Below are 14,802 nucleotides of genomic sequence, written 5' to 3' on the forward strand. Positions count from 1 at the left end.
GAGACTCTGCCACCCTCTGAAGTTCCTTCACCACAGGCCCATTTTGCCTGGTTTGGCATATTCCGTGCCAGTGGAATCACACAGTGCCACAGCCTGGTGTCTAATTTCTCTCGCTCGGCATCCTCTCTGTGAGACACACCCGTGTGGCTGCGAGGGTCTGCAGCCCGCTGGTTCTCACTTCTGTGTAGGATTGCCCCAGGGTAGGGGATTCACAGCAAGTCCCTCGTCCCTTCTCCCGCTGATGGGCACTTGGGCTGGTTCTGGTGTGGAGCCATTATGATAAACGCTGGTGTGGATGTCCTTGAGGGAGTCTCTCTGTGGACATGTGCGTTCCATTGTCCTGGGTAAATAAGTAGGAATGACAGGCTGGGCCACAAGGGAGGGAAATGAACGATTTACTTAAGATGGCTCCACGCAGAATGTCCAAAGTGGTTGTGGCAATTCACACTCACATCACCAGTTCCTGGTGTGGGGACCATCCCAAGCCAGACACGAGGCAGAGAGAGGCCGGCCGCTTATCAGGCCGTGGCCTGAGTCCCACACCTGTACTGAGCACATTACGGAACATGCTGCAAGCAACCAGATCTGCGAAGGTCGGAGACTTGCTGACACTTACCCAGCCCAGTAGGACCCTCAAGTCAGGGAAGCACGAGAACCGTGTTGGGGTGGCGCTCAGAAGGACCATGCCACCCGAAAGCAGCCAACTGCACTTGCGAGGTATCCGTGGGCAGGTGGACGCGGAGGCTGCTGGCAGCCAGGAAGAAGCTGTCCCCCAGGTAGGAGTGGCCAGTGAGGGAATGGCAGGTTCACAAAGGGAAGAAGGGGGCCTGCTTGGCTGCCCGAGAGCCTGTGGAGGTTTTGGGGCAGGGCTGGGAGCCCCCAGAGGTGGGGGCAGAGGAAGAGGACCACTGAGCAGACAGAGCAGGCTGCAGCTGGTGGGGAGCTGGTCTGAGGCCAAAATTTAGGAAGTGTGGGTGGACACTGCCTGGTGAGAAGGTAGGGGAGAGCTCCAGGCTCTCCCTAGAGGAGACAAGAGGGGCGCGTCGAGCTGCGCAGAGCTTGGGCCCTCGGCAATTGTGGGGCACAGAAGCCCCTCCCGGGCTGTGAGCCGACGACTCTCCCACTCAACCCTCAGAGGCTGAGGGACATCTCCCAGGTCACCCAGCTGGCAGGCGGCCAAATGGAAAGAAACACTGAGACCCTCTCTGCTGCCACACTTGCCGGGTTTCTGTGAGCTTAGCTAGGCTGGCCGTCCCCTGGACTTCATTCCCAACAGTAAGGTGTGTGGTGGAGGGGGTAAGTTATGGGAGCACCCTGTCACCTAGTGGCCCGGAGCCTGTGTGAATCTGTGTCTATTCCTCCCTTGCTCAACATCCGCTGGGCACTGGCTCTGTGCAGGGCCCGCTGCTGGCAATCGGGGGAACAAGGCCAAAGACAGAAGACCCCGGAGGCTGAACCAAGCCAGTGCAAGTCCTTTACCTGCATCCGGGAGTCCAGCGGTCTGCCCTCGGAGCCCCAAGTTGGGGGGTGGTGGTGAAGGGAGGAGGAGGACGGAAGGGGGCAAAATGTGTGTCTACCTGGGCATCACAGGGGACTCCTAAACGTGAGCACAGCCACAGGAACTCATCCCCACCCCTGTCACCCTGATGCCCACAGCAAAGGCCCCAGCCAGCATCTATTACATGATGACACACGAGGCAATGCTGCTGATGTGAATATGAGCGGAGGGTACTCCAGGGTCCACGTTTGATGTGGGCGGCCAGTCGGGGAGGCGTCCAAGGCCAGGGGGTGGGAGGGGGGTTCCGCTGAGACTTGAATGCGGAGGAGGGGGCCACCATGGGAATTTTGGGGGGCGGCTTGTCCCACACAGAGGAGGAACCAAAGCAAAGGCCACAGATGGGAACGAGCTCGGTGTGCTCTGGGGCCGGCCGAGAAGTCCATCACAGCAGGAGTCTGGTGAGGGGGCTGCAGGGGTGGCATGGGAAGGAGAGCCTAAGAGGAGGCCAGCTCCCGGCGGGGGTGGGGGAGCTGCTGGCCAGGGAGAGGACTTTGGAGTTTACTCTAAGGAGATGGGGAGCCACAGGGAGGACACATCACCGGGGAGGAGTGGGGTCTGGCGGCGTTGCAAAGAGTTTGCCCCAGCTGCCATGTGAGTGGGAGTGAAGTAGAGAAAGGGGCCAGAGTGGGAGAAGGGAGAGGAGTAGACAGGGCCAGGGGCCGTGGAGATGTGGACGGGGGCAGCAGTCGCCGACTAGAGTCACTAAAATCTGATGATGGGTTAGATGGGGGAGGAGGAGCAGAGGAGAGGGGAGGAAGAATTCTGGTACCTCTGCTTGAGCAACCGGGTAGAAGGCAGAGCCCTTGGGGAAGCCTGGGGAAGAAGCAAGCGTGTTGAGGGGCATAGAGTGCTCCAGTCTGGACATCTTCATTCTGAAGTTCCCCTTGGGCATCCAAGTGGGCAGTTAGTTTGATGAACACACGCAGAGCTCAGGGAAGAGTTCCTGCCCAGAGGCAGAACGTTTGGAGCCATCGGCAGGCAGATCCTTCCGGTGAGAGTGGTGTCAGAGGTGCCAAGGGGCCCGGAGCTGAGGCTGGGAGCCCACCTCCACCACATTGAACTCCAAGCAAAGGAGGAGGAGGAGGGAGTTGCAAGGAGAACAGGAAGGCAGAGAGCGACACGGTCAGCCTGAAGGTGGGGGGCGGGGCTGACAGAAGCCAAGAGACTAAGGCAAGTGTTTTGAGAAGGTAGGATGGTCGGCTGTGTTAGGAGGTGGAGTCAAAGGAAGGCTGAGAGGTGGCAAACTGAAGGCAGTCAAGGCATCGCGGCCCAGCCCCAGCAGAGCGCGCAGCTGGTGTCCGGAGGCAGAGCTGGAGGAGAGTCCTGCAACTGGAGTCAGTACGTATGGAAGGAGGGAGAATAGGAAGGGAGGAGGCTGAAAAGAGGGGAAATGAGTCAACAGTCTGCTTGCAGGCCAGCTGGCCAGTTGGCAACAAGGGTCCCGCATCTGCTCCCACGGGAGCACCTTCTCTGAGGAAGGACCCCAGACAAATCATGGCAGAAACCAAGGAGGACGCTGTGGGGTGGAATCTGTGACAGGACTGGGGCCAAGGTTCCCTAGACAGAAATTCTCACGGCAAGTGTTAAGAGCAGACAGTCTCGGTCCTCAGCAGTGGGAGGGCGGGGAGTGCACGCACCCATGAGGCCAACTGGGAAAGATGGTTTCTGAGAGGACACCCGTGTTTCTTCATTTACCCAGCACTTACCACCTGCGAGATAGGAAAGCTGGGAGAGTAAGGCCGCGTGGGGAGGCCAAGGTCCAGCTATAAGGCCAACTCCAAGGTGGCCTGCTTCTGGGTGATGGGTGAGTGTAAAACAAATGAGAGTGCCTTCAACCTTGATGCCAGGAACTTTCTCCCAGAAACAGGCCAACACTACGCTTCTCCGTGGTGGGGAGGAAATGAGCAAAGGCGATTCACAGAAGAGCACCCGGGCACGGTTGGCAAACTTCTGAGAAGATACCCGCTCTCACCGCCAACTGGGGAAAGGCAAGGCGTACAGTAATGAGGCACTGCTTTTCCTTGTGCGGTGGGCAAATGGTCAAGGCTGGACAAGACCCAAGGCTGCTCAGGCTGTGGGGTCCACAGGACCGCTCCCACGCTGCTGGTAGGAGTGAACATGGGTTCAGCCGCTCATGGGAGGTAACAGATTAGCAACACCCGGTCATGGGCACAGCCCAAGTCCCAGCAAAACCACTTCTGAGCTGACAGCGGCTCAGACAGGCATGTGCAGGGTGCTGGTGGCAGCAGTGTCTGTAACAGCCAAAGACCAGGAACAGCCTGAATGCCCATCCTTGGGGTCATGCACAAATAAACCAGGGCTGCGATTCAACCAGGAGCTGGACACTCGGAGAAGTCTTGACCAGTAAACCTTGAGTAGGAAAAGCAAATCGCAGAAGAAGATGGTTGGCCGGATGCCAGGCAAGAAAAGAGAAGGGGGGAGGGGCAGCAACGACATCCGGAGGTGTGACCCCTAGAGGAACTCCCTGCCACCCGAGCAGTGGAGAGCTTGTCTGCATGGACCCAGACTCCCGTGAAGGGACAGGTGCAGGGTGGCGAAACCCACAGGGACTTGACCTTTGTTTCCAGCAGAGGCAGGACTGCCCTGGTACACCATCTAGCCTAGGTGGCAAAGGAAAGGGGAAGGACCTAGGGAAGAAGGCTGACTCAGGGCCAGAGAGCCCGAGGTCTCTGGGGAGGTGCAACACCCATGCTGCCCTGAGGGGCCAAGAGAGCAATGTCCCAGAGCCCACTAGGCTGGTGAGGGCAAGGCACATATTGAGTACCCAACTCCCGGCACAGCAGCTCTCTGGTACACACCCTCGGGTGGAGACCCCAATTCTGTCCTTCCGCTAAGGCGTGGAGAAGGGGCAAGGACTTGCCCAAGGAAACAGAGTAAGACACAGGCGCTAGGAGTTGAGCTCTAAGTAGCAGAAGCCCACTATTGGGATTTGAACTTGGCAGCGAGCAAAACCGTGGCACCCTCCTGGGAGCTGGCTACTGGCACTGGGGTGGCGGAGTGCCTTGGCCCGTCATGCACCCACAGCGGCTGAAGCCTGCGGCTCCCGGCCTCCCGGCGAGCGGGGAGGGCAGCGTGTGGACCGCAGACCCTCCGATGGGGCGGTGTGTGTGTGAACGCTCGTGTGCGCCTGTGGCATCTACTCTGAGGAATCACACCTGGGCTGGGCGAGGTGCTCCTCGCCTAGCCTGGAGACAGGACCAGTCCTGGGAGGGGAGGGGGAGGGGGAGAACTGGTAAAGGAGCCCCAGAGGGCCACCCCCACGCCGCTGCTCCCCATTCCTTGTCGGAACGCAGTGTCCGCGGGCGCACCTCAGGGCCATCCAGCCGCTCTCCGGCGGGCACCCGGGGGTGTGCAGCCCTCCCCACGCCGGCGCCCCGAGGGCTCGTTCCGGGAGGGGCGGGAGACTGGGCTGGGTCCCGGGTGGGGGCGCCGACCCCCGGACCCCGAGGGTCCCCACCGGTGCCGGCGCCCCGTCAGGGGCGGGGGAAGGAACAGGTGACGTCACCCGCGGTCCCGGGGCGTTCGCGGCGGTGGCGACAGCCCGGCCGCGTGACCCGCGCGCTCCAATGGCCCGGCCATCACCGGGGCGCCGCGGAGGGTCCGCGCCCGGCTACCACTGTGCCCCCGCCCCGAGTGAGTCCGCACTGCAGAGAGCGGTGGCGGGCGGGCAGGCAGGCGGTGGCGCGCTGGCCCACGTGCAGCGCTGAGAGGGGACAGGGACAGGGAGAGAGAGAGCCGGGGAAAGAGGGGCGCCCGACCCCGTCGCCGCTCAGCGCAGCCTCGCGCCCCTCCTGCTGGGACCTCGGCCAGGAAAGACCCCGACCCGAAGAAGGTACCAGACCCGGGGTGGTGCGTTTGGCTCCGGGAGACCCTGCCACCTTCCGCTATCCCCAGCAGGACAGCGGCAGCTCGCGGGGCCGTAGGCGGGGGTGGGGGGGGTGGGGGGAGCGGGGGGGGGGCGGCGTGGGGAGCGGGCTGTGGCCCCTGCGGGCAGGTGGAGAGCGGGGCGGGGGTCAAGCCTGGGCCGCAGAGGCAGCACGGGGGAGAGGAGGGGCAGCACGTGGTGGGTGTGGGGTGAGGTGGGGGGGCGGGTCGGCCTTAACCTCGCTCTTGTCCTGTTCGTGTTCACAGGCTGTGGAGACCTGGGCGGTTCTCTCTGAGTCCTAGACCCCAGCCCCAATTCATTCCCGTTCCCCCACCCCCCAGGGCCAGCCACCCTGGTCTGCACCGGGAAAAGTTTCCTACCCCTAGCATTAGCCCCGCACCGGAGGAAGCTGCGGGCGGTGGCGGTGACGATGCTGCAGGACCGGTGCAGGTGGATGCGCGTCAGCGCTCACAGGGCCCTGCTCATCCTGGGCATCCCGGAACACCGTGATGAAGCCGGACTCCAAGAGTCTCTGGAGGCCGCCCTGTGGCCGGTGGGCCACTTTACCGTGCTGGGCAAAGTGTTTCGAGAGGAGGAGAATGCCACTGAGGCCCTGGTCGAGCTTCACCGGAAAGTCGATTATGCTTTGGTCCCCAGGGAAATCCCAAGCACTAGAGGTCCCTGGAACATGGTCTTTGTGCCCCGATGCTCAGGAAAGGAGTTTCTAGGTGGCGCGTTCCCCTTCCTGTGGCAACAGGGGCAGACGGTGGAGAGTGTGGCCGGTGCCCTGGGGCTGAGGCTGGGGCTGAGGCTTGGGCTGCGCAGGGTGTGTTGGCTCCCATCCATCAGTCAGGCGGTCCAGCCTTGGGTGAAGACCCTGCGGTACCAGCGCCTGGGCGTGTTTTCCGGGAGGGACCAGCGGACCCCGGGGAGGAATCCTGTGAGGCCTGGCTAGACCATACCTCTGCCATGCTGCATGTGCGGCGTGGGGTTTTGGAAAGGGAGAGGAGGAGGAGGAGGCTGATGGAAGGCCTGCGAGGGATGGCCCAGCAGTTTGTGCCCAGGATCCTGGTGGAGAACCCTGCCAGGACCGCACAGGACTGCCTGGCGGCTTTGATCCAGGTGTTTGGAGACAACGAGTCCCAGGCGACCATCCGGGTGAAGTGTTTGCTCAACAGCAGTCAGGTGAGTGCCTCTCTGCTTTTGTGTTGCGGATGGAAGCCCTGCTGCACAAAGCCATCAAGAGAGGGACCCTGACCAGAGCCTCAGCTGACCGTGTGCCCCTGAGGCAGGTGCTCACTGGGGCCAGCCACACTGAGCCCCTGGATGAAGCACTGAGCAAAGCTGAGAGTGGTTGGGAGGCCTCCACGTCTCATGGAGATGCTGAGGAGCGTCTGAGAGTCTGCGGCGTGGGAGGCCAGTCTAGCCAGGAGCAAGAGAGCCCAGGCAGGGGAAGGGGCTGCTGCCCGGGCCAATGCCCAGGCTGATGCCAGAGCCAGAGCTAAGGCAGAGGATGACAGTGTGGAGGAGGAACAGGGGGAGGTGCACGTCGACGACAAGGACCCCACACCTGCGCGCCCAGGTCAGGCGGGACACTCAGGGGCTCCCGGAGGCTCCACTGCTCCCTGGATGGGCAGGGCTTCCCCGGTGGGCCCAGGAGGTCCGGGCTGGGAGCCCGAGGAGGGGCTCAAGTCCATCCCAGACGAGCCAGGAAATGAGGACGGGGCTGCGGAGAGAAGCAACTCCAAGTCCTCATGTGGCCAATAGGCTCAGCAGGCCCTGGGGGGGCCCCCGGGCCCGGAGGCAGGAGGAGGCCCGGCCAGACAGCCTCCTGGCCCCACACGGGGAGCAGGGTGGAGGGAAGGGCCAGCCCAGCCCAGCTCAGCCCAGACCAAGCCCCTGGGTCCCCCCCACCACCCCCAAGGGGCCGTGGCCACCACCATCAGTCCTTCCAAGTGACCAAGATGACCATGTTTGACACCAAACTAGGCAGGGAGAGATGCCCCCCTGCTTTGCCACGGCAGCACCACATCCAGCCCCTGCTCCAAAGCCTGCCAGCTCAGGCGGCTGACCTGGGAGCAGCCCTGAGTGACCAGCTCTCACCTGGGTGAGGGGCACCTGCAGATGGCTGCCACCCACACTGCACTGGGAGACGTTACGGGGAACCTCAAGGTGCCTGGGCCTCCCTCCTGAGAGGGTCCCCTATTCATCATCCCCTGGGGCAGGTTGCTCCCTGTACTGGCAAGCCCAAATGTGTCCCTGTAGGCCCCAGAGGGACCCAGGTGTCAAGGAAACCCCCAGCCCCCGCTCCCCTCCCCCCAACACACACACCCTAGCCATCGTCCCCCGCAGAGCCCTGAGGTGCGCCACGTGCCAGCCAAGGCTCTGGTCTCTGTGGGCCAGTGTCGTGAGCTCAACGTGTGCTTTCTGGGCATAGATTCAGGCCCAGCGCTGCCTGTTGTTGTGGAAATGTGCATGTGTTCTCCTCTGAGCAGTTCCCCCAAGCCCTGCGCGGCGTGGAGACCCCGAGCCCAGTCCCAGGAGCCGGCGGGAAGGACGGGATGGACGAGGTCACAGCCAGCGCCCACCCCAGGACCTGGGAGCCCACCTGCAACGTTCGGAAGGAAGACCTGGACCGGGACGGCAGGAGGTCTGCAGGAGACTTTCTGACGCCAGCAGGTAACCCCTTTTTCTTGGCATGGAAGGAGAATGATTTAACAGCCTCTCAATAGTACGTTCTAATTAAGGCATGTTCAGGTCTGTGTTCTCCTTCTCTGATATAGGAAATATCTGGACTTAAAGGTAATCTTTAATTTAACATTTTTGTCTGCTTTTAATATTTTTATTAAAACGTTATCGAAAAGCCTCTTCTTCTGTGTCCCGAATAAAGCAAAAGAAATCTATTCTGTCACCAGATGACCACAACTTCTGGTCCGAAAAGTGACCACAGGCTTCAGAGCCTTGGTACTCCAAGCGTAGTCAGGGATCTACAGCATGGAGTCACCTAGCTTTCGAGAAACGCAGAACCTCAGTCCCACCCCGGTCCTCCTGAATCAGAACTTTCATTTTTACCAAGATCTACCAGATTTGCAGACTTCCAGTGCGATAACCTGAGCTCCCCCCACGCCGTTCTCTGGAACAGCGAGTTAAGAGTCCCGCGGGCCCCAGGGAAAATGTTCCAGTCTTCCTTCTGTGGAAGAAATTTTCTTTGGAAAAGGGCGGGAAGCAGTTTGGGTACTAGGTGGGTAGTACTAGGTGGGTAGTACTAGGCTGTGAAGTCAAGGGAATAATGGGAGAATGTAATCCTTTGAAAGTTTTCGGTCTCTTGGTGAATACGAAAATTTTTCCTGCCCTTGCATTTTTCCCGGAAGCAGCTGTATTTCTGCTGTCCGCCTCTAGAAAACAGAACAATTAAAAAAAAAAAACGATCAGGATTTCATTTAGTAAGCACCCACCGGGCTTTTACTTTTGCACCCGGCCCTGCGCTGACCTCTTGTTATATTCAAATAGGGAGAGCGACTGGTGACTGTCACGCCACAGCTCCCGCTCAATGGGGAACAGACATGCTAAACAAGAGCCAAGATGGCTGCTGGGCCTGGCGTGGCACGTGGTGGGTCTGGCGGTCTCCTTCCAGGGACCAGCCTAGGAATTGCAGGGGACCCTATTCCACACCTAACCCTGCTCACAGCCATTGCGGTCAGGACTAGTGGCTCTGGGCCTTATCCTAGAGGGAAGGTGGCTTCAGCCCTTCCTCCCCTGGTCTCCACCAACTTCCACTGACCACGTGTATTCCTGCTCTGGAATGAGGGACGTTTGAGGTAGCGGGTGTGTGAGGGGTCGTGGGAACTTAGGGAGGAGGGCTTAGGTGTGGGTGGGGACAACAGGGGAATGAGGGCGGGAGCCTTGGGGACACTAGTTGGACTTGAGTGAGGCCAGGGCTTGGGACAGGGATGATGCTTGGGAAGGGGGGGGGGACACGCCTTGAGTGGGGGCAGGGATTTGGCTTGGGTGGGGGCAGGGCTTTGTTAGGGATCGGACTTGAGTGGGGGATGGGACATGGGAAGGGGTGGGGCTCGGTGGGGACAGGGATCGGACTTCCCTAAGCGTGGGGCTTGGCGTCAGGGGCTGGGCTTAGGTGGGGGTGGCGCTTGGGTGGGGGTGGGACTTGGAGGGGGGACAGGGATCAAAGTTCCGTGAGGGGAGGCTTGGCGTCAGGGGTGGGGCTTAAGTCCTCCGTCGTGCGTCAGTGGGGGCAGAGTTTGAGGGAGGGGGTGGATTGGAGGGCGGGGCAATAATCATACTGTAGGATCCCTCCGGAACTAGCACTGTATACCAGTTGAGAAGTTTCTTTTCTTTTGTTTTTTGAATTTTTGAATTTTATTTTATTTTTTTACAGCAGGTTCTTATTAGTCATCCATTTTATACACATCAGCGTATACATGTCAATCCCAATGGCCCAGTTCATCACACCACCACCCCCCGCCCCCTGAGCAGTTTCCTGTATCCCTGTACCAGAGTGCCTCTGTAGGCTCAGAATTGGCACAGCCTGAGCAGGGCCGTGTGGGGTGGAACCGTAGCAAAGCACCTCTGCCTCGCCTTAGACAGATGCAGTGAGGCAGTACCACCTCCCCAGCACCGGGAGCTGCCTCTGGGCAGAGCTAGAGGGCAGGCCTAGTGTTGCGTGTGGGTGGAATCCCCGTATCTGCACTGCCGGTGGGTCCCTAGTCAGCATGGTGAACGGCTGTGACGTAGACGTATGTCGGGAGAGGCTTCTGTAACTTCCTGGCAAAAAGCCGGAGGGGTGGGGTTGCCTGCCAGGGTTTCCAGGGTCTACAGGGTGGGGTCACACCTAGGGTGACGGTTGTCTTTCAGCAGTGTGGCACTGTAGACCCTTTTTGGGTCCCTTTTCTGTCCCTGATTCTAGCTTCCACACAGTTTGAAACGGTAGGCTACTGTTTTTCAGCACGTGATCCTTGCCGCCCACCCCCATGTCCCCTCCCCTCCAGCGACAACAGGACACTTCTTTGGTTGGAGGCCAGTGACATCCCCTGTTGCTCCTTAACCTTTACCACATAGCACCCCTCTGCGATGGAAACCCATGGTCCCCGCCGTTCTCAGTATCCACGGCAACACTGCAGCTTGTCACACGTTCTCCACACCCACCAGTTTCATTGCCTTGTGCAGAGAGAGCTCCAACCATCTTTCTCATTTGTCAGACATTCTCTGAGAAAGGAGGGAACTCACATCTCCGTCCTCCAACCTTTGCCCCAGAGAAGTGGGTACCAGGTGCCCTGGGCCTGAACAGCCCTGAGGCAGGGAGTGGGACAGCCTGCTGTCCTCTCCCGTTTGGCGGGCTTTGTCAGGCCCCTCCTCCTGACGCTGACCTTTTCACCACAGGCACCTGCCGTACACACAGAGGAGTCCTTGGACTTTGAGGAGGAGTGCACGGCAAGCCGAGGTCAGCAGGGAGGGGCGCTTGGCCTAAAGACACCTCTCCAGCAAATGACTGGGGAAGCCCTGAAAAGCAGGGCCTGGATCTCTGTGACCAGAAGTGGGGGTAGTGCGTGGGCTTTGAGTCGGGGTGGGAGGGTGCGCGTGAACGATGCTCTCACCCCATTTGCATTATAGGCTGTGCAAACCCGGAGCGATTCTGCCTCCATACTCGGCGTTGGCTCAGAATTCCCTGAGTCCCGCTCAAACTCTGTGAGCTGACTACTGCCCCTAGTGTTAGATCAGTCCATAGATAGTGGGAGCAATGCCTGTGAATCTGTTGGAGGATTGGTGCAAGGGCATGGACCTGGACCCCAGGAAGGCCCTGCTGATCGTGGGCGTCCCTGTGGAGTGTAGTGAAGAGGAAATTAAAGAGACCCTGAAGGCGGGCTTACAGCCCCTGTGTGCCTACAGGGTGCTGGGCAGAATGTTCAGAAGGGAAGACAGCTCTAAGGCAGTTCTCATTGGATTGGCCGAGCAGGTCAATTACGCTACGGTGCCGAGTCAGATCCCAGGAAAGGGAGGTGCCTGGGAAGTGGTGGTGAAGCCCCGTAGCCCAGATGATGAACTTATCAACAGACTGAACCACTTCCTGCAAGCTGAGGGCCGGAGAATGGTAGATGTGGTCAAAACCCTGGGGTATAGCCCTCGCCCCGAGGAGGGACAGCCAAAAGGCTTGGCCCAAGTCAGGCCGCCAGACCCGCAGCCTCTGCGAGAAAGCATGTGGTACCGAAAACTGAAGGTGTTTTCGGGCAGCACTTCCCCAGGCCCGGGCGAAGAGAACTTTGAAGCCTGGCTGGAGCAGGTGACTCAGATGATGCAGATGTGGCGGGTGTCTGAGGTAGAGAAGCAGCGGCGTTTGCTGGAGAGCTTGCGCGGCCCCGCCCTGTCCATCGTGCGGATGCTCCGGGCCAACAGTGGCTCCATGACCGTGGCGCAGTGCCTGGACGCCCTGAAGCAGATCTTCGGGAATAAAGAGAACTATAGAACCGCTCGCTTTCAGCTGCTCCAGACCTTGCAGAAGCCCGGAGAGAAAGTCTCTGCCTTCTTGCTGCGGCTAGAGCCCGTGCTGCAGAACGCTGTGCGGCACAGCCCCTTGCCAGTGAGAAGCGCAGACATGATTCGCCTGAAATACATCCTAGCCCAGGCCCACGTGAGCACCGGCCTCCGGGACAAGCTCATGGTCTTGGATCAGCGAGGCTGTGCGCCCACCTTCCTGGAGTTGATGCAGCTTGTTCGAGACGTGGAGGAGTGGCAGACCGCCGCGGCAGTGACCAGGGAGAAGCAGAGGCAGGTAGGAGGGGGCCACAGGGCCTCTGGCACCCAGGTAGTGGCAGAAACCAGTGTCCCGGTCCGTCCGGTCATGGTGCGGGCAGGGCAGTTCCATGACAGCAGCACTCAGACCGTCCAGGAAGGGGCTACCCTGTCACCGAAGCGCAAGCAGGTGCCACGCTGCTGCGAGACTGGGGAGGAAGGCCACAGCCAGGCCGCGTGTCCTAGGGCCGAGGACCAGCCCCCGGCAAAGCAGGCGCCTCAGCCTGCAGCAGAAGAGCCGGGAAACGAGATGCGGGCTGGGGCCGGGAGCCACCCCAGGCCCCAGGAAGCATAGGCTCAAGGTATCCAGGCACCCCCTCCCCTAGCAGGCAACACAGATATTTCAACGAGGGGAAGGGGCAGCCCACAGAAACTGTGGGGGCCTTGACTGGGGCACAGGGGCAGGGCAGCCAGGCCGAGGCCCTGCCCCAGCCCCCGCAGCGTCCACCAGCTGTTAGGGACTCCACCAAGGAAGCCGAAATCAGCTCAGGGAGGCACCGGCGGCACAAGCGGGAAGCCACCATACGCAGCACGACGCGTACCCGAGCCTCAGACACAGACCCCAGCACAGCAGAGGCTGACAAAGGTATAGTCGGGGGCTCTGGCGTCAGCCCTGTCTTCTGGCCACCCTCAAACGCCCACCCTGGGGGCTCTGAGCTAAGGGTGTGACGGGCCCCCAGGCCACGCAGGGCCTAGAGGTGCCTCCCCCGGGGCCGCCCCTGCCAGGAGGAGCCGGCGCTGGCGAGGAAGGGCTGTGGGGCAGAGAGGAGATGCCCCGGAGGGACACCGCAGGGTCCAACTTCACGATCATCTACACCGCTCGAGGGGAGCCCCGGGAAGGCAGCACCCTGGAGCCTCTGCGCAGGTGAGGGCAGGAGCAAGTCTCCTGCCCCTGCAGCCTGAAAGGGCAGTAGGGGCAAGGACAGCAGACACTGAGGAGACGATCCCACGCGAGAGCGTCAGGTCAGCTTGGCAGGCAGGGCGCTGAGTCCCTGGTTGCCCAGTACCCCACAACTGGCTTTGGTGTGAGTGGGGGTGCAGGGAAGCGTTTGTTCCAAAGGAGGAGGAGGAGGGAGGAGGAGGAGTCGGAGGAGGGAGACTTGGAGAGGAGGGGGAGAGGGAGGGGCGGGAGGGGGAGGGGGTCCGGGCAGGGTCCAAGAGAATGAGTTGGCGGGAGGAAGGAGTGTTTAGTTCTCCCTAGGTTTGTGCATGGCCACTGGAGACGTGGGACTGGCCTGGAGAACCACAGCTCACAGCTGCCAATGCCAAGGCCAGCCCCAAAGCCTGCCACCTGGGAGCAGCCCTGAGTGGCCAGCCCCGGCCTGGGTGAGGGGCACCTGCAGATGGCTGCCACCCACACTGGCCTGGGAGTCGTTAGGGGCCACTCCAGGTGCCTGGGCCTCCCTCCTGAGAGGGGACCCCTATTCATCATCCCCTGGGGCAGGTTGCTCCCTGTACTGGCAAGCCCAAATGTGTCCCTGTAGGCCCCAGAGGGACCCAGGTGTCAAGGAACCCCCCAGCCCCCGCTCCCCTCCCCCCAACACACACACCCTAGCCATCGTCCCCCCGCAGAGCCCTGAGATGCGCCACGTGCCAGCCAAGGCTCTGGTCTCTGTGGGCCAGTGTCGTGAGCTCAACGTGTGCTTTCTGGGCATAGATTCAGGCCCAGCGCTGCCTGTTGTTGTGGAAATGTGCATGTGTTCTCCTCTGAGCGGTTCCCCCAAGCCCTGCGCGGCGTGGAGACCCCGAGCCCAGTCCCAGGAGCCGGCGGGAAGGACGGGATGGACGAGGTCACAGCCAGCGCCCACCCCAGGACCTGGGAGCCCACCTGCGACCTTCGAAGGAAGACCTTGACCGGGGCTGCAGGAGGTCTGCAGGAGGCCCCCCAGGGCTTGTGTTCTGCTGGGCCACCCCGTTGTTCCTCGGGACTCCACGTCCCCGGCTCGGTGGCGTGCGCCCTGCTGTGGGACTGTCCTGTGCCCGCCATAGGGCAGGGCCAGGCCCCGGGCATGTGGGCCAGAAATGGAGGGTCTGCCCTGGGGGGAGCGGGCATGGCCGGCGCCCATCTTCCTGGCGAGAGGCCACCCGCGGGGCCCTCAGGAAGGGAGACTGTGGGGAGATGGAGGGCCGCCGGGTGGGGTGTAGCGGAGGCACCTTTTTGAGGACCCTGGGTGGGGCCGGGACCCGTGAGCTCCGTTGGCCGTTAGAAGTTCCTCTGTGTGTTGTTATGCCCTGTGTTCAATGGTTTCAGTCAATGTTTCTCTTTAATAAATTTCCCTGAACGTTTCATCTGAGTCTGGCCTCTGCTGTGGGCAATGGAGGGAAAGGGCTGCTGCGGGTGAGGGCGGGGGTCCAGAGTCCGATTCCTGCTCAGCACCCATGGGACACCTCTCCGGGGAGAGGGTAGGGTAGGCACTTTGCAGACCCAGAGATGGTGAGCGCTTTTTTCCATTTCATAGGTGAATTGTAAAGTTTTAGCGACCTTGAACGTGGGCCGCATTTCGGGCGATGCTCGTGCTTGAAATCATGGGTGCTGTGCACGGCCCAGAAGGCC

The 14,802-nt window shown here is 61.0% G+C and overlaps 3 protein-coding genes across 6 annotated transcripts in view; 2 read left to right on the top strand and 1 right to left on the bottom strand.

The window, feature by feature from the left end:
* LOC132417974 (paraneoplastic antigen-like protein 5) overlaps nucleotides 1-8,051 on the top strand; it is a 55,275-nt gene extending 47,224 nt beyond the window's left edge. For 2 of the 4 annotated variants that reach the window (XM_060001860.1, XM_060001861.1), the window contains one exon: nucleotides 7,940-8,021. The gene's annotated coding sequence lies outside the window, so the exon portion shown is untranslated. Of the gene's footprint in view, nucleotides 1-7,939 lie in introns of all 4 variants that reach the window. The other 2 variants (XM_060001863.1, XM_060001862.1) reach the window with 2 other exon arrangements.
* Nucleotides 1-14,802, bottom strand: part of LOC132418601 (paraneoplastic antigen Ma6E-like) — a 302,944-nt gene that overhangs the window by 273,930 nt on the left and 14,212 nt on the right. The window lies entirely within an intron of this gene.
* LOC132418306 (paraneoplastic antigen-like protein 5) lies at nucleotides 11,200-13,287 on the top strand. The gene has a single exon (XM_060002125.1). It carries the CDS (start codon nucleotides 11,200-11,202, stop codon nucleotides 12,541-12,543), a length of 1,344 nt encoding a protein of 447 aa, XP_059858108.1. The 3' UTR covers nucleotides 12,544-13,287.

The sequence above is a fragment of the Delphinus delphis genome, chromosome X (genome assembly GCF_949987515.2).
Source record: "Delphinus delphis chromosome X, mDelDel1.2, whole genome shotgun sequence".
Lineage (NCBI taxonomy): Eukaryota > Metazoa > Chordata > Mammalia > Artiodactyla > Delphinidae > Delphinus > Delphinus delphis.

Coding starts and splice junctions, on each gene's coding strand:
- LOC132418306 (XM_060002125.1), top strand. CDS start 11,200: ATGCCTGTGAATCTGTTGGAGGATTGGTGCAAGGGCATGGACCTGGAC.